This window comes from Halichoerus grypus, chromosome 13 (assembly GCF_964656455.1).
Source record: "Halichoerus grypus chromosome 13, mHalGry1.hap1.1, whole genome shotgun sequence".
NCBI lineage: Eukaryota > Metazoa > Chordata > Mammalia > Carnivora > Phocidae > Halichoerus > Halichoerus grypus.
This window is the reverse complement of record NC_135724.1, coordinates 77,178,811-77,205,259: the sequence shown is the minus strand read 5'-3', so window position 1 is coordinate 77,205,259 and position 26,449 is coordinate 77,178,811. Positions and strand designations below refer to the sequence as shown.

At 43.7% G+C, this 26,449-nt stretch overlaps 1 protein-coding gene across 1 annotated transcript; it reads left to right on the top strand.

Annotated features, from left to right (window-relative positions):
* Positions 1-9,452: 9,452 nt before the first annotated feature.
* On the top strand, positions 9,453-25,485 carry LOC144379931 (2'-5'-oligoadenylate synthase-like protein 2). The gene is given in 6 exon segments (XM_078060846.1): positions 9,453-9,852; positions 17,521-17,809; positions 18,824-18,999; positions 21,689-21,934; positions 22,420-22,560; positions 24,490-25,485. Coding segments are annotated over 6 exon segments (1,524 nt in total). The 5' UTR covers positions 9,453-9,654; the 3' UTR covers positions 24,964-25,485.
* Positions 25,486-26,449: the final 964 nt, after the last annotated feature.

The following is a 26,449-nucleotide window of genomic DNA, read 5'->3' as shown; positions in this document are numbered from 1 at the left end:
ATAACCTAGAAGAAATAGATAAATTTCTAGAAGCATAAAACCTACCAAGGATGAATCAAAAGGAATAGAAAATATGAATAGGCGCCAACGTGTTACACACTAATACTCTATAATGAACAGTGGGCACTGGCCCAAATGTCCATGCTGTTCGTGTCCTTTGAGTCACTCTACATGTTTTTCCTTCTGCCTTACAGGGTCTGTCACTTCGCAGCAATGGGTCCTGGGCAAGCTTCTCAGGCTCATTGACCTCATCCATCTCACATACAGAATGGGAAACACATTGGTTGTAATGCTTACCTCACAAGGTCATCACAAGGATCAGATGATGTGGGAAAGCACTTTATAAACTGTAAAGTCCTGTGCCCACATGAACTAAGAGAGTATAAAACAATGGATGCCAGGAGGTTAAGACAGGGAGGGAACTTATAAGATAGAAATAACTGGTGCACAAAAATGGTAGATGTGATTTTTGTTCTGCATTCTGGTGAGAGAGGCTTTATAAAAGTACAAATGAATTAATAGAGCAAAATTGGGGTAAAGGTTAGGAAAGAAGATCATTGGGAAGGGGAGGCCTGAATGCTTCTGGATCCTCTGAAGTCTGGAGAGAGGAAAGTGCTTGTTTGTTATCCAGCAGAGAGCAATTCCTGCAAGCGAGCTAAGGCAATTTTTGCTTGACCCAGACAGATTCAAATCTTGCCTCTGCCATCTTGATATTAGGACTCAGTTTCCTCACCTGTAAAGTGGGCCTAATAATGGTACCAACCTCAAGTATTGCTGAGATGCTTATTTTCATAAATTTTTTGTCATTCAAAAATATTTTTTTAAAGATTTCTTTGACAGAGAGAAAGAGAGAGCACAAGCAGGGGGAGCGGCAGGCAGAGGGAGAGAGAGAAGCAGGCTCCCCGCTGAACAGCCAGCCCGATGTGGGACTCAATCCCAGGACCCTGGGATCATGACCTGAGCCAGAGGCAAATGCTTCACCGACTGAGCCACCCAGGCGCCCCTCAAAAAGATTTCTTAATAACATGGCATTATAACCAAAGTATGAAATAAATGTACATGAGTTTATATTGATATAAATAAATGAACAAACACACAAATGGGGGAGAAGAAGCAAATTTTCCTTTAAAAGAAATCCAGATAATAGACACCCCAGTTCAGGAGGTGAAGTTGAATCCTCCCCATCCCCTACCTCAAGGGTGGGCTGGATTTAGAACATGCTTCCAACTAACAGAGGGAAACGGTGACTTAGTGCAGCACACTGACACCCAGAACCTTAAACTGAGTGACAGAAGTCCGCAGTAACGTCATGTGAATCTCACCAGCTATGAAGAGGTGAGAAGGCACAGAAGCACTTCACCTCTGTGGTATTCTTTCCAAAATTCCATACCCCCAGCCTACTCATGAGAAGAACATCAGAGAAACCCAAACTGAGGTTAATTCTACAAAACAGCTAGCCAGTTAAGTACCCTTCAAAACTGTCAAGGTCATGAAAAACAAGAAGGAGAAACAAAGGGCGCCTGGGTGACTCAGTCGTTAAGCGTCTGCCTTCAGCTCAGGTCATGATCCCGGGGTCCTGGGATCGAGTCCTGCATCGCGCTCCCTGCTCCGCAGGGGGCCTGCTTCTCCCTCTCCCACTCCTCCTGCTTGTGTTCTCTCTCTCGCTGTGTCTCTGTCAAATAAATAAATAAAATCTTAAAAAAAAAAAGAATGAGGGCGCCTGGGTGGCTCAGTTGTTTAAGCAACTGCCTTCGGCTCGGGTCAAGATCCTGGAGTCCCGGGATCGAGTCCCACATCGGACTCCCTGCTCAGCGGGGGTCTGCTTCTCCCTCTGACCCTCTTCCCTCTCGTGCTCTCTGTCTCTCATTCTCTCTCTCTCTCAAATAAATAAATAAAATCTTAAAAAAAAAAAAAAAAAGAATGAGAAACTGTCTCAGACCAGAAGACATTGGGTAAATGTGACAACTAAATGCAGCGTGGTGTCCTAAGGTTGTGTGTCTCGCACTGGGAAAGGACAATAAAGAGGAAATTGTCAAAATCAAGTCTGGAGTTTAGCTCATGGAACTAAAACAACATTGTTTTCTTTGTTGTGACAAGTGTCCCATGGTCATGTGAGGTGGTAACAATAGGAGAACCTAGGAAGGGGGTCTATAGGAGCTCCCTGTGCCACCCCTGCAACTTTTCTGCAATTTTAAAATTATTTGAAGACAGTTTCTTTGAAAGAAAACAAAAATAAAGAATCTTTCTTCTTTTTAGAATTTTTTTTTTAAGATTTTATTTATTTAGTTGAGAGAGACAGAGACAGCAAGAGAGAGCAGGAGCTGGGAGGGGAAGGAGAAGCAGGCTTCCTGTGGAGCAGGGAGCCCGAGGCGGGGCTCGATCCCAGGACCCCGGGACCATGACCTGAGCCGAAGGCAGGTGCTTAACCGACTGAGCCACCCAGGCGTCCAAGAATCTTTCTTGAGAACATCTGTTTATGGCTGTGACGGTGTTGGGACTGGGGACCCAGCAGTGAGACAGATGTGGTCCCTCATCTGGAATCTACAATGAGTGAGGATCCAGGAACAAGTAAGGAAAATGTGATATATAAAAAGGAATATTGGGGGCGCCTGGTTGGCTCAGCTGGTTAAGCATCTGACTTTGGCTCAGGTCATGATCCCAGGGTCCTGGGATCGAGCCCCGCATCGGGCTCCCTGCTCGGCGGGAAGCCTGCTTCTCCCTCTCCCACTCCCCCTGCTTGTGTTCCCTCTCTCGCTGTGTCTCTGTCAAATAAATAAAATCTTAAAAAAAAAAAAAAGTTATACGCAGATTTTCAAATGTGCAGGTGTCAGTTCCCCACCCCCCACATTGTTCAGGGTCTACTGTATTGTACACTTGAAAGCTGCTGAGAGAGTAGATCTTAAAAGTTCTCCCCACATGTAAGAAAAGGTAACTGTGAGATGATGGATGTGTTAACTAACCTGACTATGGATGTGTTACCTAACTTTACTATGGATTTGTTAACTAACCTTACTATGGTAATCACCACACAGCAAATATGTATATCAAATCATCGCTTTGTACACCTTAAACTTATGCACTGTTATATGTCAATTATATATATATATTTTTTATTTTTTAAAGATTTTTATTTATTTATTTAACAGAGATAGAGAGCACAAGTAGGCAGAGCGGCAAACAGAGGGAGAGGGAGAAGCAGGCTCTCCGCCAAGCAGGGAGCCCGATGCAGGGGCTCGATCCCAGGACCCTGGGATCATGACCCGAGCCAAAGGCAGCCGCTTAACCGACTGAGCTACCCAGTCGCCCGTCAATTACATTTTAATAAAGCCAGAAGAAGATAGACCAGAAGATAACCCCCAAAGAAAATATACAGATTGCAAATAAGCATAGGAAGGGGCGTCTGGGTGGTTCAGATGGTTAAGCATCTGCCTTCAGCTCGGGTCATGATCTCAGGGTCCTGGAATCAAGCCCCGCGTCGGGTTCCCTGCTCAGTGGGGAGTCTGCTTCTCCCTCTCCTTCTGACCCTCCTCCTGGCTTGTGCTCTTTCTATCTCAAATAAAATATTTTTTTAAAAATAAGCATATGGGACGCCTGGGTGGCTCAGTCGGTTAAGCGTCTGCCTTCGGCTCAGGTCATGATCCCAGGGTCCTGGGATCGAGCCTCGCATCGGGCTCCTTGCTCAGCAGGGAGCCTGCTTCTCCCTCTCCCTCTGCCTGCCGCTCCCCGCTTGTACTCGCGCTCCCTCTCTCTGACAAATAAATAAATAAAATCTTAAAAAAAAAAAAAGCATATGAAAAGAGGCTCAACATCATATCCTGCTGGGAATACAAAATGGTACACTCTGGAAGACAGTATGGCAGTTTGTTACAAAATTTAAACATACTCTTACCGTATGATTCCGCAGTCGTGCTCCTTTGTATTTATCCAAGTGAACTGAAAACTCATGTCCACACCAAACCTGTGCAGGAATGTTTACAGCAGCTTTAGTCACAATTGCCCAAACTTGGAAGCAACGAAGATGTCCTTTAATTGGTGAATGGACAAACCCTGCTACACCCATACAATGGAATATTATTCAGGAAGATATGACGCCATGAAAAGACATGGGGGAACTTTAAATGCATATCGCTAAGTGAGAGAAGCCAGTCTGAATAGGCTACATACTGTATGATTCCACCTATGGGACATCCTGGAAAAGGCAAACTTATGGAGACAGTAAAAGGATCAGTGGTTGCCAGGGGTTTAGGGGGAGGGAGGAAGGGATGAGCAGGTGGAGCGCAGGGGATTTTTAAGGCAGAGAGACCATCCAGTCTGACACTATAATGTGGATACATGTCACCATGAATTCCTCAAAACCCATAAACCATACAGCATATTGAGTGAACCCTAATGTAAACTATGGACTTTAGGTAATAATAATGTATCAGTATCAATTCATCAATTATAATAAATGTGCCACACAAATGAAAGATATTATAGGTGTAACTGTGTCTGGGGAATGAGGAAGATAAGGTAAATGGGAAGTCTGTTTATTTAACAATTTTTCTACAAGCCTAAACTGCTCTTAAAAATAGTCTATTAAGGGGCGCCTGGGTGGCTCAGTCGTTAGGCATCTGCCTTCAGCTCAGGTCATGATCCCGGGGTCCTGGGATCGAAACCCACATCGGGCTCCCTGCTCGGCAGGGAGCCTGCTTCTCCCTCTCCCACTCCCCCTGCTTGTGTTCCCTCTCTCGCTGTGTCTTTCTCTGTCAGATAAATAAAAATCTTTAAAAAAAATAGTCTATTAAAAAAAAAATTCAAGGATGAGGGGTGCCTAGGTGGCTCAATCAGTTAAGTGGCTGCCTTCAGCTCAGGTCATGATCTCAGGGGTTCTGGGATTGAGCCCCACATCAACATCATCCATCATCAGACTCCCTGCTCAGCGGGGAGTGGGGAGTCTGCTTCTCCCTCTCCCTCTGCCCCTCCCCCCTGCTTGTGGGCTCTTTCGCTCTCTCTCAAATAAATCTTTAAAAAAATTCAGGGATGAGAAAAAGATGTACCATGAAAACAAGAAAAAAATGAACATAAGAAAAAAATAACTAAGGAATATTCAGATGCTCTGAGAGAAACAAGAGAGCATGAACCAAAGGATGAAAGGCAAGAAGGTGTGTGCCCTGAAAACCCAGTTTACACCGGTCATCAGGTGTACACGGGGGTGGTTCCAGGACTGACCGACTCAGTACCATCAGGACTGGCCTGCTGCCTTTGGTGTGGCTAAATCATACCAAACTAAAAATGTTCCCTGGCCATCTGTCCTACTGAGAAGGCTCTGTACCAGTCATCACTGTTCATTAGGGGGAAAGAACCTGGATGAGAAGGTTCTGCCCTCGGGAAAATGTTTCAAACACTCAATTTTACATTTGAGCAATTTTTTGGCAAGAGCTGGACTTGGGTACCAGAAAGACAGATGGGGAATCACCCCTGTACTTCATGTTACTTTAACACAGGCAACAAAGAGGTAAATAATCATCAGAGAAACCCACTGACCTCAAGATCTTTCCAATTAACTTCAATAATCTTTCATTCAGCAAATAACCCAATAGGCACTCGAGACCAAGCTGTGAGCAAGGGAATATTGGTCTGCCTTCCATAGGAACTTCTCTCTCACATTCTGCCTTCTATGGAAGGCGCCTTTTGGACAGTAAGCTCAAGTTCAGGTCCAACTCCCTGTAGCAGACAGTATTGGACTGGGGGGGGTGAGGCATGGAGTAGTAAGCTCATCACAAGAAGATCTGAAGGCTGGGAAATTTTGGGGAGTGGCAACAGAGATGAAAACATAGGAAGAGTAGTGAGAGATGAGGTAGGCTGAAATCAAAGACACCTTGATCCACAACCACATGAAGAAGCCCGTAGTTTAACCACAGACAGGAGGTGGGAAACCACCAGAGGATTTCAAAAGGAGAATGACTTGTCTGTAATGAACTTTTTTTTTTTTAAGATTTCATTTCCAAGTAATCTCTACATCCAACGTGGGGCTCAAACTCAACCCTAAGATCAAGAGTCTCATGCTCTACCGACTGAGCCAGCCAGGTGCCCCCTGATATACTTTTTCTGATCTAGAACTAATTTAAATCTTTCCCTAACCCTTTCAAAGTTGGCTTTTAATTTATAGAACCAAAATATTGATGAGAACGTGACTTAAGGTCTAAATAATTTTTAACTAGTAAGACTCCATTGTGCGTAAATTAGACATTAGCAAAATTAAAAACTTTTGTGATTCAAAGGACGTGATTTAAAAAGTGAAAAAGAGGGGCGCCTGGGTGGCTCAGTTGTTAATCTTCTGCTTTCCCCTCAGGTCATGATCCCAGGGTCCTGGGATCAAGCCCCGCATTGGGCTCCTTGCTCTGCGGGAAGCCTGCTTCTCCTTCTCCCACTCCCCCTGCTTGTGTTCCCTCTCTCACTGTCTCTCTCTGTCAAATAAATAAAATCTTTTTAAAAAAATGAAAAGTGAAAAAGACAACCTACAATATAGAGAAAAATTTGAAAATCATGTATCTGATAAGAAACCTGTACCTAGAATGTATAAAGAACTACTACCACTCAATTATAAAAAGACTTCGATTAAAAAAAAAATCACAATCCAAGCTTGTAAAGGATTATGATAACAAAGTGACCTATAATAAGAAAGACGTTTCAAGTTCAGACCCAGAATGATAAAACATGCAATGTACAAGAATGGGTAAGAGGATTGAAGAAGAGAAAGAAAGGAAGTGGGAGGAGCTCTGTATAAAAATCATCGTTGTAAAACAAACAAAACCCAATTTTTAAAAATTTTATTTTATTATGTTAGTCACCATACATTACATCATTAGTTTTTGATGTAGTGTTCCATGATTCATTGTTTGTGCATAACACCCAGTGCTCCATGCAGTACGTGCCCTCCTTAATACCCATCACCGGGCTAACCCATCCCCCCACCCCCTCCCCTCTAAAACCCTGTTTGTTTCTCAGAGTCCATAGTCTCTCATGGTTCGTCTCCCCCTCCGATTTCCGCCCCCCTTCATTTTTCCCTTCTTACTATCTTCTTCTTCTTCTTTTTTTTTTTTAACATATAATGTATTATTTGTTTCAGAGGTACAGGTCGGTCTGTGATTCATCAGTCTTAACATAATTCACAGTGCTCACCATAGCACATACCCTCCCCAATGTCCATCACCCAGCCACCCCATTCCTCCCACCCTCCTTCCCCTCCAGCAACCCTCAGTTTGCAAAACCCAATTTTTCTAAATGGGCAAATGAACTGAACAGTTTCCTCAAAGAAGATACAGAAATAGACATCAAGCTCATGAAAAGATGTTCAAGGCGGTTAGCCCTAAGGAAAAGACAAATGAGAACCACAAGGAGATATCCCTTCACAACCACTAGGGGGTGACTTATAATCGAAAAGACCGATGATGACGACAAGCTTTGGCGAGGACTGGGAGCCATCGGAGCCCTCATCCACTGCAGCGCGATCCTCAAGTAAATGGTCCGGCCGGGAGGTGGTCAAATAGTGAAACAGTGTTACCGTGTGACCCAGCAATCCCACTCCCAATAGACGCTCAAGAGAAATGAAAACGGAAGAAAAAAAGAGAGAGACAGAGAGAAATGAAAACCTGTATCCAAATGTGCGCACCCTCCGCAAGGCGTCCAACCAGCGCCCGCCAGCCTCCAGGAGGGATGCTGACCCGCTCCTCTAGCGCCCCCTCTGGCCTTCCGGAGGTGTTGCAGAAGGTACGCCCGATGTTGCAGAAGGTACGCTGTGCCCCAGCGGGAACCCTGCACCCTTTTCTGCAGACTGTCACTAGCTTTATTTAAAAGTATTAAAGAAGCTGAAGCGCTTAGCGCAGTACCAGGCATCGGGGGATGCGCTAACACTGTTCGCTATTGTTATGTTTCTTATCTCTAATTAATTAAACATGGGCATTGGTAGCAGTGGGTTCTAAGTGGTTTGGGGGAAAAGTAGGGTAAATAAAAGTGCTTTGAGACTGAACTGGGTGCCAAGTTGGCTTACTCTTCCGAATCAAATGATTACTAACATTAATGTATTGCTTATATATGCCAGGGACTATGCTGAGTGCTTTAGATATGCATCATCACCTGAAATTCTCTCAACCACCCTGGAACCTGGAAACTCGGTGAATTAGTCCTTTGGAAGTATTAAATAATAAAACCAGTAGTAATATAAAGACTGGACTGGAAGCCCTTACAATAATCTGAGTAGGCAGAGTGAGTAATAGAAGAGGACAAAATTCGGAGAATAGTAAAATCAATCCCACATTTATAAATCTTGATTTTCACTGCATTACATTGCTTCTTTCTGGAAAATAGGAGGCTGGAAAGGCAGTAAATGATTGATCCTGATACAGATGAGATGCCTTTTTTTTTTAATTAAAATTTGTACGAATGAAAAAATACTTGCCTTGAACGAGATGGAATAAGAATGGCAAAGCAAACAAACAAACAAAACCATAAAGAAACCCACAGTATCCTTGACACATCAGACCCTATGTTTTGTTTTTGTTTCTGTTGTAAAGATTTTATTAATTTGAGAGAGAGAGCACAAAAGAGAGCACAAGCAGGGGGGGTAGGGGTAGAGGGATCAGGAGAAGCACACTCTCCGCTGAGCAGGGAGCCTGACCCGGGACTCAATCCCAGGACTTGGGATCATGACCTGAGCCGAAGGCAGGCGCTTAACCGACTGAGCCACCCGGGCGCCGCACATCAGCCCCTATGTTGCGGACTCTGGACTTGGCACTTTATGTGCATCTTCTGATTTTATCCCTCCCACAAAACCTGGATTGGCCTGTGCAGCCAGCCATCAGCTAGCTGCTCCTGCCCCCTCCGCACACCTTATATGTCCGTGTTTCCAAAACCCAATCTCCTCCCCATAGTCATGGGTTCCCCAAACGTGCTCCATACCTATGATTTCAATGAGTGGCAAAATCTTATTTTTGCCATTAACAAAAAAAGAGAAGAAAAATCTTTCTGGCATTTTGTTGAGGGAGTTGGGATGAGGGCAGCTTTGAATTCCTAACACCGATCTCTGCTATTTTTTGGACATCCTGGGGATAAGGGGAACTTCACCTGGATCTAAGGAACAAAGCAGCAAATCAAGGGTGTGTTTCCCCTTGCTCTTAGAAAAGAAAGAGCTCAGTTCATTCTGGGCCTGGCTCCAGGACTTCTCCAGCTCAGCCCAAGCCCCCCACCTTCTCGCCCAGGCATCAGCACCTCCTTATCCCCAGGGGTGGACACAATCCAGCTCCTGTAGGGGTTGGGGGTCTCCCCTCCAAGCAGCAGGAAAGGGGGCATGGGGGTAGGGAGGCAAGCTCCAGGCCCCGGGAGGAAATGCTCACACTGAGAGTCTGTGAGTGATCTGCAGAGGACGCTTGGCTCCACACTCAGCCCTTTTTCCCCGACAGCCTTAAAGGGAAAGAAAACTACAGTTCAACAAATTCACTTTTGGTTTCCAAAAGACGTGAGCAGGAAGGAATCGGAAGGAACAGGCTTGTGGGCCTGAGGAGGGATAGAAGGTGCTCCCCAGCCCTTCAGCCTCTGCAGAAAGGCTAGCCCTCCTTACAGGGCAAGGCGGAAGCCGGGAGAATTTATCCCGAGGGGCCGCCTGGGCTGATAGAGATGTCACTCTTTCAGACCCTGTATGACACCCCGGCAGATATGTTGTCTGCCTTCCTGGACCAGAACCTTCAGCTGGAGGGGAACTGGAAGGAGGAAGTGAAGGATGCCTGGCAGAGAATTGAGCGTTTCTTCCGGGAACAGTGCTTCCAAGATGAGCTGGTTCTAGACCAGGAAGTCAGGGTGCTGAAGGTGGTGAAGGTGAGCACCTGGGGACTTAAGATTGAGTTTGAATCCTAGCCCTGTTGCTTGGGGACCATGTGACCTTGGGGGAGAGTTCATTTCATCTCTGGACTCCCCCTCTTTAATCCAGATCTGTTGTAAGGAATAGATGAGATAAACTGGGGGAAAGTGCTTTTAAACTGTAAATTATCCTACAAATCTGAAGGATGATGCTGATCAGGATGATGATGATCATTGGGGATCCAGCTGATTGCCAGGGTGACAGGTGGAATATGAATAACAGGTCTCTTATAAAATTTATGTGTTTGTTTCTTGTTTAAGAAAACCTGTAGGGGTGCCTGGGTGGCTCAGTTGGTTAAGTATGGGACTCTTGGTTTCCGCTCAGGTCACGATCTCAGGGTCAGGAGGTGGGGAGATAGAGCCCCACTGGGGCTCTACTCTCAGCATGGAGTCCTCCCTCTCCCTACCTCTCTGCCCCTCCCTCCGATCGTGCTCTCTCTCTCGTGCTCTCTAGCTCTTGCTCTAAAGGCTCTTGTTGGGGCCTGTAATTGATGTTTCTTTCCTGTTTACAATTCTGTTGGGGTCTGTAATTGACAATTCCTATAATTGGCGTTGGTACCGCTCCCCCTATGGCCTCCCCCTCTGGCCTCAGACTCCTTTTTGTGAGGCTTCCCTTAATTTTCATATATCTAATTTCTTAAGTAAATCAAGCCTTACCTGGGGGTGGTATTGTTAGGAGCTAATTGGACACTTAGGTAGTCAGGGCCAGGGTCCCCAACAAGAAAACAGGGAGCCAGGACAACTAAGACAAAACCGTGCTAGCATCCTGTTTTACAGCTTAGACAAGACCACAATAGCATCCTGTCTAGCAGCCTCTGTAACAAAATATCCTGAAACAAAACAATTAACCACAAAACATTGGTCACTATCACAAGTTGAGACAGTTGGTCTCCAACATGGTAACAATAACCTGATAGGTAGACAGGTACATGATCAAAGCCCTGATTGGCACAGCTTAGTAGCCAATCCACAGGGGGCCCACACTCAGGATGCTCAAGATAGTTCTGCAAAAGAGTTTATAAAAAAACCCTGGATTGGAACAACAAAACGGCAAACCTCTAGGGGACACTCCCTCTCCAGGAGCTTTATTCTCCCCCAGAAGATCAGCAAGAACATCTGGCCAAGACCAAGTTTACCAAGTTTACCGTTCAAAGAGAACTGCAAAACTCCAGCACTAGGGGAATACAGCCATAGAATTCATGGCTTTTCCCCAGTGATTCTTTAGTCTTTCGACTTTAATTTTTTTTCTCTTTCCTTTTTCAACCAATTTCTTATTTTACCAACTCTTTTTAAAATCTTTTTTAAGGGCGCCTGGGTGGCTCAGTTGGTTAAGCAACTGCCTCCGGCTCAGGTCATGATCCTGGAGTCCCTGGATCGAGTCCCGCATCGGGCTCCCTGTTCGGCAGGGAGTCTGCTTCTCCCTCTGACCATAACCCCTCTCATGTGCTCTCTCTCATTCTCTCTCTCTCTCTCAAATAAATAAATAAAATCTTTAAAATAAAATAAAATAAAATAAAATCTTTTTTAATTTTCGTTTTTATAGTTACATTCTATCTTTTCATTGTTTTTAATTTTATTTTTGTATATATACATACAAGTTTTTCTTTCTTTACAATTTAGGGATGCCGTTTCTTCTAACAGACCAAAATACACCCAGAATCTAGGGTAGGGTTCTGTTCTCTTAACCTGTCTGATCATATTCTCTCTCTCTCTTTTTTTTTTGCTTCTTTTTTGTTTTTGTTTTCTTTTGTTAAAAGTCTTTTTTAATTTTAATCTTTACAGTTACATTCTATCCTTTCAATGTATTTAATTATCTATCTATCTATCTATACACACACACACACACACACACACAAGTTTTTATTTCTTTACAATTTTGAGATGTAGTTTCTTCTAACAAACTGACCAAAATACACTCAGGATATAGTGTATTGTTCTGTTCTGTCCACCTGTCTGTTTATATTCCTTCTTTTTTTGTTTGTTTTCTTTTTTCTCTGTGTCTTTTTATTTTCATTTTTACAGTTACATTCTGTTCTTTCATTGTATTTAATTTTATTTTTGTACGTATATATTTTTCTTTCTTTACAATTTTGGGATCTAGTTTTCTAACAAACAGACCAAAATACACACATTATCCAGTGTATTGCTCTATTCCATTCACCTGTCTGATAATATTTTTTCTCTCTCTCTCTCTCTCTCTCTTTTTTTTTTTTTCCGGTTTCGGGACTCTTCTAATTTGTTTAGTGTATATTTCTCTGGGGTTGTTGTTGCCATTTTAGTATTTGGTTCTCTTGTTCATCTCTTCTTCTCTGGTCAGAATGACAAGATGGAAAAACTCATCTCAAAAAAGAGAACCAGAGGCAGTACTGACTGCCAGGGATGGAATCAGTATGGACAAAAGATGTTGGAACTAGAATTCAGAATAATGATTATAAAGATACTAGTTGGGCTTGAAAAAAGCATAGAAGACATTACAGAATACCTTTCTGGAAAAATAAGAGAACTAAAATTTAATCAAGTCAAAATAAAAAAGGTTATTAATGAGGTGCAATCAAAAGTGGAGGCCCTGGGACACCTGGGTGGCTCAGTTGGTTAAGCGTCTGCCTCGGCTCAGGTCATGATCCCAGGGTCCTGGGATCAAGTCCCACATCGGGCTCCCCGCTCAGTGGGAGCTTGCTTCTCTCTCTCCTCCCTGCTCATGCTCTCTTCTCACTATCTCTGTCTGTCTCTCTCTCAAATAAATAAATAAAAATCTAAAAAAAAAAAAAAAGTGGAGGCCCTAACTGCTAGAATAAATGAGGCAGAAGAGAGAATTAGTGATACAGAAGACCAAATAATGGAGAATAAAGAAGCTGAAAAAAAGAGAGATAAACAACTACTGCATCATGAGGGGAGAATTCGAGAGATAAGAGACACCATAAAGCGAAACAATACTAGAATAATTGGGATCCCAGAAGAAGAAGAAAGAGAGAGAGGGGCAGAAGGTGTATTGGAGCAAATTATATCAGAGAACTTCCCTAATCTGGGGAAGGAAATAGGCATCCATGTCCAGGAGGCACAGAGAACCCCCCTTAAAATCAATAAAAATATGTCAACACCCTAACATATAATAGTGAAACTTGCAAATCTCAGAGACAAAGAGAAAATCCTGAAAGCATCTCAGGACAAGAGGTCCGTAACCTACAGGGGTAAAAACATTAGACTGGCAGCAGACCTATCCATAGAGACCTGGCAGGCCAGAAAGGACTGGCATGATATATTCAGGGTGCTAAATGAGAAAAATATGCAGCCAAGAATACTTTTTCCAGCTAGGATGTCATTCAGAATGGAAGGAGAGATAAAAAGCTTCCCAGACAAACAGAAACTAAAAGAATTTGTGATCACCAAACCAGCCCTCCAAGAAATCTTAAAAGGGATTCTTTAAGTGAAGAGAGAGCCCAAAAGTAGCATAAACCAGAAAGGAACAGACAATATACAGAAACAGTGACTTTACAGGTAATACAATGGCACTAAATTCATATCTTTCAGTAGTTACCCTGAATGTAAATGAGCTAAATGTCCCAATCAAAAACACAGGGTATCAGATTAGATAAAAAAGTAAGACCCATCGATATGCTGTCTGTCTGCAAGAGATTCATTTTGGTTTTTTTTAAGGTTTTATTTATTTATTTGACAGAGAGAGAGAGAGAGCACAAGCAGGGGGAGTGGCAGGCAGAGGGAGAGGGAGAAGCAGGCTCCCCACAGAGCAGGAAGCCCAACATAGGGCTCGATCCCAGGACCCTAGGATCAAGACCTGAGCCGAAGGCAGACGCTTAACCGACTGAGCCACCCAGGTGCCCCAAGAGACTCATTTTAGACCCAAAGACACCTCCAGATTTAAAGTGAGGAGGTGGAAAACAATTTATCATACTAATGGACATCAAAAGAAAGCTGGGGTGGCAATCCTTATATCAGACAAGTTAGATTTTAAACCAAAGACTGTAATAAGAGATGAGGAAGGACTCTATAACATAATTAAAGGATCTATCCAACAAGAAGATCTAACAATTGTAAATATTTCTGCCCTTAACCTGGGAAAAGCCAAGTGTGTAAACCAATTAACAAAATTAAAGAAATGCATTGATAATACAATAATAGTAGGGGACTTTAACACCCCACTCACTGCAATGGATGATCATCTAAGCAGAAGATCAACAAGGAAACAAGGGCTTTGAATGACACACTGGACCAGATGAACTTCACACATATATTCAGAACATTCTATCCTAAAGCAACAGAATACACGCTCTTCTCAAGTGCACATGGAACATTCTCCAAAATAGATCACATACTGGGTCACAAATCAGGTCTCAACTGGTACCAAACGATTGGGATCATTCCCTGCATATTTTTGACCACAATGCTTTGAAACTGGAACTCAATCACAAGAAGAAATTTGGAAAGAACTCAAATACATGGAGGCTAAGGAGCATCCTACTAAAGAATGAATGGGTCAACCAGGAAATTAAATAATTTAAAAAATTCATGGAAACAAATGAAAATGAAAACACAACTGTTCAAAACCTTTGGGATGCAGCAAAGGCGGTCCTAAGGAAAGTATATAGCAATACAAGCCTTTCTCAAGAAAAAAGAAAGTTCCCAAATACACAACCTAACCTTACACCTAAAGGAGCTGGAGAAAGAACAGCAAATAAAGCCTAAACCTAGCAGGAGAAGAGAAATAATAAAGACCAGAGCAGAAATCAATGAAATAGGAACCAAAAGAACAGTAGAACAGATCAACGAAACTAGGAGCTGATTCTTTGAAAGGATTAATAAGATTGATAAACCCCTGGACAGACTTATCAAAAAGAAAAGAGAAAGGACCCAAATAAATAAAATCATGAACAAAAGAGATCACAACCAACACTGAAGAAATACAAACAATTATAAGAACATACTATGAGTAACTATATGCCAACAAATTAGGAAATCTGGAAGAAATGGATGCATTCCTAGAGACGTATAAACTACCAAAACTGAAACAGGAAGAAATAGAAAACCTGAACAGATAAAGGGCTAGTATCCAAGATCTATAAAGAACCTATCAAACTCAACACCCAAAGAACAATAATCCAATCAAGAAGTGGCCAGAAGTCATGAATAGACATTTCTCCAAAGAAGACATACAAATGGCCAACAGACACATGAAAAAAATGCTCACCATCACTCAGCATCAGGGAGATACAAGGCTAGATATCACCTCACACCAGTCAGAATGGCTAAAATTAACCACTCAGGAAATGACAGATGTTGGCAAGGATTCAGAGAAAGGGGAACCCTCCTACACTGTTGGTGGGAATGCAAGCTGGTGCATCCACTCTGGAAAACAATATGGAGGTTCCTCAAAAGGTTGAAAATAGAGCTACCCTACAACCCAGCAATTGCACTACTGGGTATTTACCCCAAAGATACAAATGTAGTGATCCGAAGGGGCACCTGCACCCCAATGGTTATAGCAGCAATGTCCACATTAGCCAAACTATGGGAAGAGCCCAGATGTCCATCAACAGATGAAAGGATAAAGAAGTTGTGGTGTATATATATACAATGGCATACTACTCAGCCAGCAAAAAAAAAAAAAAAAAGAGAGAAAGAAATCTTGCCATTTGCAACAACGTGGATGAAACTAGAGGGTGTTATGCTAAGCAAAATAAGTCAATCAGAGAAAGATAATTATCATATGATCTCGCTGATATGTGAAATTTAAGAAACAAAACAGGATCATAGGGGAAGAGAGGAAAAAATGAAACAAGATGAAATCAGAGAGGGAGACAAACCATAAGAGACTCTTAATCTCAGGAAACAAACTGAGGGTTGCTGGAGGGGAGGGGTAGGGGGATAGGGTAACTGGGTGATGGACATTAAGGAGGGCACATGATGTAATGAGCACTGGGTATTATATAAGACTGATAAATCACTAACCTCTACCTCTGAAACCAATAATACATTATATGTTAATTGAATTTAAATAAAAATAAATAAAAATTATAAGTCACATACAGTATGATTGCATTTGTTTCAATCTCGAAATGACAGGATTATGGAAATGGAAAACAGATTAGTGGTTTCTAGGGTTTGGGGATGGTCTGGGGAGGGAGGTGGGTGGGACTCTAAAGGAGTTGAAGGAGAAAATAGAATGGAATAGTTCTATATATTGATTTCAGTGGTGACTATAGGAATCTACACATATGATAAAATGTCTTAGAACTCCATACATTGTATCAGTGTTGATTTCCTGGCTATATTTGCATAAGATGTGACCCCTGGGAGGAAACTGGATGAAGAGCCCAGCAGACCTCTCTAAACTATCTTCCTGTAAATCTATAATTATTTCAAAATAAAAAACAACTTATTGTATATGGGAGAGGGGAGAAGGGCCAGCCCCCTTCCCTGCCTCCTAAAGGAGACCCCCAGGTATCCTTCCTCAGAGGACATGTTCATTTCAGTGTTACTTATCCAGACAAGGAGCAGAGACAGCCCCTCAGAACTGCGGGGATTTAGAGGTTGAAGGTGCTTTGCAGGCATTAGCAACAACCACTGAAATGTGGGAGTCTTTAAAACTAGCATTCCCCAGGACAGTGTCTGCCTTTCTACACTTTGGATAAAGAGGGAATAATTTCTGCTGTTCTTGTTGAGATTTCTTTTGACCAAATATTAGGAACATGTAGTTTTCTAGTTGATTCTCTGCAAGGGCATCAGCACTAAGTAGGGGAAAGGACCAGGCAAAAGGAAGATCATTTGCAAATGAACTAAGGGCAGGCAGGACTTTCCATCATCCTCAGTCCCCCTCTAATGGGGGAACTCCATCATCACCTTGTCCATGAATTTGGATGCTTATCCATGACATCTAAATTCCTTTTCTTGCTTGTTTCTTATCCAGGAGGAAAGATTTATGATGCACCTTTCAAGGCTACGGCTGGGCTTCATTCTATGAACACGTATGCTACCGAGGCAGTATGTTTCCAGCATCCTTGCATATACACACAGGAACACACACACAATGTCCAAAAAATATATTTGTGCATACACACACAAGATGTATATACAAAATATATATGTAAAAGTATGTCTGTCTAGGCCAGAGCTGTCCAATAGGAATTTCCTAGTGATGGAAACGTTCTACACACGCGCTGCCCATCACTCTCTGTGGGTGGCTGTTGAGCACTTGAACTGAAGCTAGTATGGCTGAGAAACTGAATTTATAAATTTCATCTCATTCAAATGTAAATAGCCACATGTAGCTCTTGGCTACCATATTGGACACCATGGGTTTAGGCATCAAACGTCTCTGGAATGATCTATAACAAGCTGGTAACTATGGGTGCCTCTGCAGAAGGAGCTTAAGGCCTCAGGTGCAGTGGAGTTTTACATTTCATTTATATCCTTTGAATAGTTAATCATGTACTTATTTTGTCTAAATCAATGAAAAGATGAGGTCAGCAAAGTCCACCACGTATGGAGGAGACCAAGGGCTCCTTTTGGCACCTACGTAAACAGCCTAATATGGGTGCCTCTGGCTTCACCCCGACCTCAAAGCTTCAGGCTCCAAGGGAGGTGAAGCTTCAACATTAATTTCCTTCACAGGGTGGCTCCTCTGGGAAGGGAACGACGTTGAACTACAGCTCCGATGTGGACTTGGTCTTGTTCTTGAGCTGTTTCCCCAGCTTCCAAGACCAGGCAGAGCACCGCGGATTGATCATCAGCTTCATCGAGAAGAGACTGACTCAGTACAGCAGGAACCTGGCCTACAGCATCACCATGGTCCTGCGGAGAGAGACGAGCAGGGTCCCCCGCTCCCTGTCCTTCCAGGTCCAGCCCAGGAGGAACAGTGAAGCCATTGGAGTGGATGTGCTCCCGGCCTATGATGCTCTGAGTAAAGACAATGATGGGTTTGGGACCAGAGAAACTAGTCAGGGGCCCTTCACCAACCTGGCCTTGGGGGAGGTTTAGGAAAGTGGAAACCAGGGGAGAAAGAGTAGTTTGCTTTTTTTCTCTGGAGGGCTGCAACTAGAGCTGTATCTTGAAGTTAAGTCCTTCCATAAACTCATGTGCTGCCATGTCCCATGTTGGGGAGATAGGGGACTTCTGGATTCCCACCCAGCCCAAGGAGGAGACTCTTCTCTGACCCTCTGGGAAACACCAGAGCAAGCAAGCACTTCAAGATCTTTGGGGTTAGCATTAGATTGGAGTCATTTTAAAAACAGGGCTCTTAATGTCTTTTAATTTGGGCTTTAAGACTTACCATGGAGGCACCTGGGTGGCTCAGGTGTTAGGCGTCTGCCTTCCCCTCAGGTCATGATCCCAGGGTTCTGGGATCGAGCCCCACATCCGGCTCCCTGCTCAGTGGGAAGCCTGCTTCTCCATCTCCCTCTGCCCCTGCTTGTGTTCCCTCTCTCGCTGTCTCTCTCTGTCAAATAAATAAAATCTTAAAAAAAAAAAAAAAAAAAAAAGACTTACTGTGTTCTTGGGTAAGGTATCTAACACCTCTAAGACTCAATGTACCAACCTGTTAAATGGGATAATATCAGGTTGAACCATAGGAAATTGACAATATTTGACCAGGTTTGATCCACAAAAATGGCACTCCTTATGGTTCCACGTAATGTTACCTACTTCATGGAGCTGTTCTAAGGATTCCATGAGCTTCGCCCAGTGCCTGACACATGGTACGTCTTTGGCCAATGCCAGTTATTTAAAATCTCTGTGACTTTTGAGGAGGCTACCAAACCCCATAAACTTCCACCTGTTTTGATATAAAATGGGAAAAAGAATGCAGTAGTGAGGACTGCCCGAGATAATTTATGAGCCCTCTACACCTACCAGTTTTTTCCCAACTTCCTCTCCTCAGAGGGTGGATTTTCTTGAACCAGGTCCTTTTCTCTCCCAGGACATTTTTGCCCGGACTCTAAACCCTCACCGGAAATCTATGAAGACTTAATAACCAGTGGTGGCACGCCTGGAGAGTTCTCGCCAAGCTTCACAGAGTTGCAGAGACACTTTGTGAAAAGTCGACCTGTTAAGCTAAAGGGCCTCCTGCGGCTGGTGAAGCACTGGTATCTGCAGGTGCGGGGCTGGGAGCCGGGCTGGGGGGAGCGGGGCTGGGGGGAGCGGGGCCGGCTGCAGGCTGCGGGGCCGGCGGGCTGCGGGGCTGGGAGGTGCCGGGCTGGGAGGTGCAGGGACAAGAAAGAGGGCGGGCGCCTGCTAACATTTTGTTTTAAGATTTTATTTATTTATTTGAGAGAGAGAGAGGGACAGAGAGAGCCTGAGCGGTGTGAGGGGCAAAGGGAGAAGCAGACTCCCCGCTGAGCAGGGAGCCCGATGCGGGGCTGGATCCCAGGACCCCGGGATCATGACCTGAGCCGGAGGCAGACGCTTAACCAACTGAGCCACCCAGGCGCCCCTCCTTTTTTATATATATAGAGAAAGAAAGTGCCTGCTTGGGGCGGTGGGTGGGTGGCGGGGAGAATCTTAAGCAGACACCCAGCTGAGTGAGGAGTCCAAGGCAGGGCTCCATCTCACAACCCTGAGATCATGACCTGAGCCAAGATCGAGTCAGATGCGTAAGGGACTGAGCCACCTCAGGCGACCCACCAGTGTGATTTTCCACAGACTTCAGACCTCAGGCATTTCATATAACAGCAATGAGAAGAAAGCTACTGTTTATTGAGCATTAATTGTCTTCCGTGATCTATACTGAGTGCTCTGCATATTTTTTCTCCCCCTTTCCAACAGCTCTGTAATGTAGGTATTATACATTAGCCCCCTTTCGGGGATGAGAAAACTGAGGCTCAAGGGCTAAAGTTGGGCTGAGATTTGAACACAAAGGTGCCCAGCTGTGTGCTCTTAATCAACAAGGCTAGTTTTTAGAATAATAATTTATTTCATAATAATAATAATTTTCATAATAATCACTTTTTCTGGTTATTTGAATATTACATTGGGCTCGTGAAAAATTCAAATAATAAAAAAAAGTATAAAAAAGAAGGTAAAATTCACATGAAACGCCTGAAATGACACCAAAAACATTTTTGGAGACTATGCCTTCATTCCTCTTTTTTTGTTCACACCGCTCATGCCCCCCCTTTGCAAAAATGTAAAGTACTATGCAAGTACTATGATTTCCAAAATGAGACCTCTGGAGTTGAACTTTGGGGAGTTAACCTGTTAACGTATTTTGCATCTTTTTCCATTGGGTCTTTTGTCTTCTTACCAGTTTTGAGGCCTTTTTGTAAATTATGTAGATATTTACTATTATTTCTCATGTGTTGCAAATGTTTTCACCAATAGATCACTCCTCTATGGACCTTAATTATAGTATCTCTGACAATATAATTATTTCTAATGTTTAAAATACACTAAGGGGTGGTAACTTAGTCAGTTGAGGGGCAGCCTCCTGACTTCAGCTCAGGTCATAGGTCTTGGGTCCTGGGATCCAGCCCCCAGTCAGGCTCCGTGCTCAGCGGGGAGTCTGCTGGAGGATTCTCTCTCTCCCTCTTCCTCTGCCCCTCCCCATGCTCACTCGATCTTTCTCTCTGTGTCTGTCTAAAATGAATAAATAAATCTTTAAATAAAATACACAAAGAGGGGCAGATGGCTGGCTCAGTTGAAGGAATGTGAGACTTGATCTTGGGGTCATGTGTTCAAACCCCACATTGGGTGTAGAGATTACTTAAAAACACACACACACAAATAGGTCTGACTTTTCTAGGTTGTGGGTTTTCTATCTTGCTCACAGTGTGTAGGTGGTCTTTTAATTTTTTTCTACTATGTTTCATATATCCTTTCACTCCATTTGTAAACTATTTTGGTATTTGGTGCAACAGTAGGATCACGCTTATTTTCTTCTAGATGGTGGACAAATTGTGCCAGCATCATTTGTTGGATTATGCATTTTTTTCCCATCTTGCATCACCCTTGTCAGTCTTTGTTAAGTTTTTGTATCTACTGGGAACTAGTTCTGGGCTAGCCATTCTGTTACACTTAGCTATTGTTTATTCTGACACCAAAAACATACTGTTTTTGTGACAACTGCTTTATAAGACATATCCGAGAAAACAAATACCAACCTCTCTATTTTTCTTTCTCACAATTTTCTTGGATTTCCTAAGCATTTATTACTGTATTTGAATCTTAAGATCATTTTTCTCCCACTGAAAAACTGGTGGGATTCAAACTGTAATTGCAATAAATTTCTAAATTAATTTTTGGAGAACTGAAAATTTCACACATTACTCTTTCTCCATCTTTCCATTCATTCTGATTTTGTGTTATATTTTCAGTGTGTCTGTGTGTTTTTATTTTCTTTAATTAGATCCTATATTCACTATATTGCATTGCCTCCCCCATTCCAACTCAAAAACATAGATTGATGAGGCCCAGAAGGTCCATGAGAGGCTTCAATTTGAAATTTTGATGGCTGCAGGATGTAATCCATCTAGAAACCAAGCTGCTAGACCCATTTCAAATTTCATGGACATGCTGCATAATCCAGATGTAAAATGAAGTTGACAAAGTAGTTCTTTTCTTTATGATTTTTATTTATTTATTTTTAAGCAAGTGCTACACCTAACAGGCGGCTTGAGCTCACAACCCTGAAGTCAAGAGTCCCATGTTCTATCAATTGAGCCAGCCAGGCGTTCCCTAAATTGACAAAGTATTACTGGGATCTGGAAACAGAGAAACCTGGAAATTCTCAATTTCCAGGATAGCATCTCATATTTATTCTCTCCCCCCTTTCCCCCCAACCCCGCAGTACTTGAAACCTAAATATCGAAACACAGCATTGCCCCCAAAATATGCTCTGGAGCTACTGACCATCTATGCCTGGGAAATGGGTACAGACAAAAGCGACAACTTCAACCTGGGTGAAGGGTTTAGAGCTGTGATGGAACTCCTCATAGATTATGAAAACATCTGCATATATTGGACCAAGTACTATGATTTCCAAAATGAGACTGTCAGAATCTATCTCAAACAGCAGTTGAAGGAATGCAGGTGAGTGTGTTGGGTGGCATTATTTTCAGCAGCAAGGAACAGAAAACCCAACTCATACAGTTTTTTAAACAAGGGGAATTTACTGGCTTTTGTAACTGAGAAGTCCAAGGATAAATGAAGCTTCAGGTATGGTGTGATCCAGATGTTCGCTAATTCATCAGGGTCCCATTCTGTGAAATCGCTCAGCCCTGCCCTTCCCTGGGTTTTGCCTTTGAATTCAGGCTAACATGAATACATCAGTTCCAGTCTTCTCATCTGCACTCATCCCTTCCACTACAACAGGGAGAGCACCTTTGCCCTAGCCTTCTAAGCAGAATCCCCGAGATTCACTCTGATTGGGCCAACTTGGGTTACACCTCTAATCATGAACCAAGAGGTTTGGTTGCAGGAAGGCCTCCCTACACAGAGGCATGCACAGTCCCATAGACTTGAATGACAGAGACCAGAGTCCTAAGTGTGTTGGAGATCCACTCCCTTTCTTTCTCCCAGGCCATTATCCTGGACCCAGCTGATCCTACCAACAACCTGGGAAGTAAAAAGAGATGGGACCTGGTGGCCAGAGAGGCTGTTCGCTGCCTGAGGCAGGCCTGCTGCTGGACTGAAGACCCCAGCCAGGGCTGGCATGTACAGGTACGATCACCCCCACCCCTCAGTCAACTCACTGCTGACCTTACTTCACACACACACACACACACACACACACACACACACACACACCGGTGAATCCCCTCAACTTCTGGCCACAGCACCTCTAAGACCCCAGGACAGGTTAACATCCCCCTCCATGGAGATGTCCCAGCCAACCAGGCGTGCAAGTCTTCCCCTTCTGCTCTAAGAATCTGGGCCTCAGTTCTTTCATCCGTGAAATGGGCAGTCAGTTTCTGCCCTGCTCTGTAACCATTAGAGAGATGTAATCAAAGAATTTATCACATACATACACCCTGTGGGGTAACATTCTCCCTATTATGGGTTGTTGAAAGCTCAACTTCTTGCTGTCCAAAAAAGAGATTTAAGAGGTACCTAGCTGGCTCAGTCAAAGAGCATGCGACTCTTGCTCTCAGGGTTGTGGGTTCGAGCCCTGTGTTGGGTGTAGAGATTACTAAAAAAATTTAAAAGTAAGGTTTATTTAAAAAGTGAGAGAGAGAGAGATTTAATAGATGCTCCAGAAATGATCAGTAAGGAGCACTGGATTCCACTGCAGACAGCAACGTCACTTGTGCGACCCCACTGTGCACGGCTTTCCCCGACACGACCACGGGAGTTCTGGGTCTGAACACTATGTAGGAATCCAGGGTTCAAAGACCAGGATGTTGCTATCAGCAACAGAGGGATCTCATTTCCCTAACCTGCTACTCCCTGAGAAATCTTGTTGCCAGTCCCACATTTCATAGCCCGCAGGGAAATCCTGAGGCTTGCCTCAAAGGCAGATCTGCAGCAGCTTCAGCAAGGTGGATGACTCATGCATGGGAAGGACCCACCACCCAGCCCTGGCCCTTTGACTGGCATGTCCAGCGGATCGGGAGGCTCCCACGAGGCAAGATTCACTGAACAGTCTTCCAACTCTTGCTAAGAACCCTCCCCATCACCTTTTTTAATATTATTGTTTTGTGAAAAAGTAACACACATGTTCAGCAAAGAATAAAAAATCAAACTGTTGGAAAGAACACACAACTAAAGTAGGTTGCCCTCCAATCCTGATCCCCAGGCTCACGGTACCACCTTCTCCCCAACATCCACTTATCAATGTCCTGCATCTCCTTCCGTGTATAGATATGCCACCCACACACTAGCACATTCCTGTCTGACTCTTTTGCCTTTTTACTTTTATTTACTTAAATGATTAGGCTATTTGTGTTACTCAATTAAATTATCAGAAAGACAATTCCATATCCACACCTATAGACCTAAAAGGGCGTGACCATATAACATAAAGTCCAAACCAGGATATTTTTGAGCATGAAATGGGGTGATGCTCATTATGCCAGGACAAGGGACACACATGTGGACTGCCCTAGATATCGAGTCACCCTGGATTAACAGCTGTATCATGATCCAATGGAGGAAAGCACCTTCTCTTTTAGGATCCCTGCCCCACTGAAAGATTTTTAGGCTGCTTCCAGACTTTGGCTATTACATGAATATCCTTGACCATATGTCCCTGTGACTCCATCTGTTGAATGATTTAACCTAGAACAGCCCTATGATGTACCTATGGAATATGTGCTAATGTTATCCCCATGTGACAGATTGGGACTCATTAAAATAGTTTCACATAGGAGGAGTGGTTATTTCAAGAACTGTTGCCGGTTGTTACTCTAATCAGGGTGAGTCAGAAGGCAAGTCAGGTGAGTCAGGTGACCCAATGGTAAGCCTAAGATGACCAAATGTTCTGCTCTGCCTGGGACAGTTCCAGTTTATGCCTGTTGGCTGAGATAATTATCGATAGCACCTTTTCCTACCTTAAGTATCTTGGTAGGCAATAGATTATATCGTCACTAGGCAGAAAGGGGAGGCTTTGGAGACAACAGCCATGACCATGAGACATCCTTATCCTTCCAGCCAGCAAGGGATGTCCAGGTGATGGTGAAAAAGGCAGGAGAGGAGGCCTGGATATTCTCAGTGAACCCCTACAGTCCCATCTGGAAGATGAAAGCCGAGATCAAGAGGACGTGGGGCTTCAGTGGGCAACAGCGTCTCTCCTTCCAGGAGCCGGGAGGGGAGCGGCATCTGCTCAGCAGCCGGCAGACATTAGCATATTATGGGATCTTCTCTAAGGTGAGCGTCCGGGTGCTGGAGACCTTCCCTCCTGAGATCCAGGTCTTCGTGAAGGACTCTAGTGGTCAGAGCAAGCCTTATGCCATCCACCCTGAGGACTCCATCCGTGACTTGAAAGAAAAGATTGAGGAAGGTGGAGGACCTTACGTGGAGGATCAGGTACTAAAGTTCCAGAATCGGATACTACGGAATCACCGCAGCCTCTCAGACCTGCAGATCAAAGACTGTGACACCATCATACTCGTGAAGAGAAACTGAGTAAGAAAAGGGTTAAGGTATAGGCAGGGAGAGATAGGGGGTCCCTGGCTAGGCTCTGAGACTATTCCTGGCAGGCAGAAGCACTAAGACAGAGTGAACAAGAGATAAGGGAACAGACCATCTGGCCTGGGATGGTCGGCAGTATTTTTCTTTGGCGGCTCCAGTATCATAGAAAATGACCAAACCTCAAAGAAGTGAGTCATTAAGGGTGTTATCAATAGTCCATGCTCAAACCAAGACGGCACAAGAAACTCAAGGTCATAAGTTTCCCAGTCAGTTCTCAATAAAAAACCAGCCCACAATGAATCATGGAACACTACATCAAAAACTAATGATGATTAACATGGTGATTAACATAACAATAAAAATTTTAAAATTAAAAATAAATAAATAAATAAATATAATCTTTAAAAAAAAAAAAACCAGCCTACAAGCCCTCAGTGGCAACCCCATCGGGACCCCTCTCACTCTGAGAGCTTTTTCTGTACGCTTGCTTAATAAAACTCTATCACTTTACTCGCCCTCCTTTGTCCGCGAGATTCATTCTTCAACTCCGTGACACAAGAACCTAGCTCTCCCATTTCAAAGCCACAGGTCCCCAGGAGTGCCCATGGTCAGGCTGCACATGATGTAGACTTCTATGGCTCTGTTCCCCCACCCACCCCTTTCCACCCAGACCGCTGTGATTTTCGGAAGCATAAATATGAATGTACCCATCCCTGCATGAAGTCCTCCAATGGCTCCTATTACCTGTAGAATAAAGTTCAAGTTCTTTTGCTTGACATTCAAGGTCTTTGACAATTGAGCCCTTGCTTACTTCTCAATCTCTCCTCATCACTCTCAAAACACACCAGATGTGCCCAAACTCTTGCAGCTCCTGAGCACTGAAGGCTGGATCGTGACACTGTGACCTACTCAACTATCCCTTTCCCTCGTGTTTCCATCTGTCAACACTCAAAGCTCTAAGTCATTATTCTCCAAGTATGGACCCCAGACCAGCAGAATCAGCACATCACCTGGGAATGTCTTAGAAATGAAAATTCTCAACAACTATCCCAGATTTACCTGAGTCAGGTTCTCTGGTGGTCGGGCTCAGCAATCTGTGTCTTAACAAGCCATCCAAGTAATTCTGGTGCGTGCTCAAGTTTGAGAACCATTGCTAGAAGCCCCATACAGCCAACCGCGTCATTTCCTGCCCCTACACCCAATTCAAACTTCCGTGAAAGCACTTGGGCCCCTCACTGTGTTCCTTTGTTGGATTATAGGTCTCCCTGGTCTAATGAGACTTGACAAGTGCCTTATTCTTTTGTCCCCGTGGTCTAGAATGCTACCCGCCTGGTGCACATGTTCAGCACATGCTTGCTGAAGAAACGAATGAACCAAAGAATGACTTTGAATTCTTCCCTATTATCTTTGTGAGGGTCTCAGTCCAATCCTGTTTTGGAGACCACATGGTTTGGGATGACCCCTGCTGTGTCTCATTCTT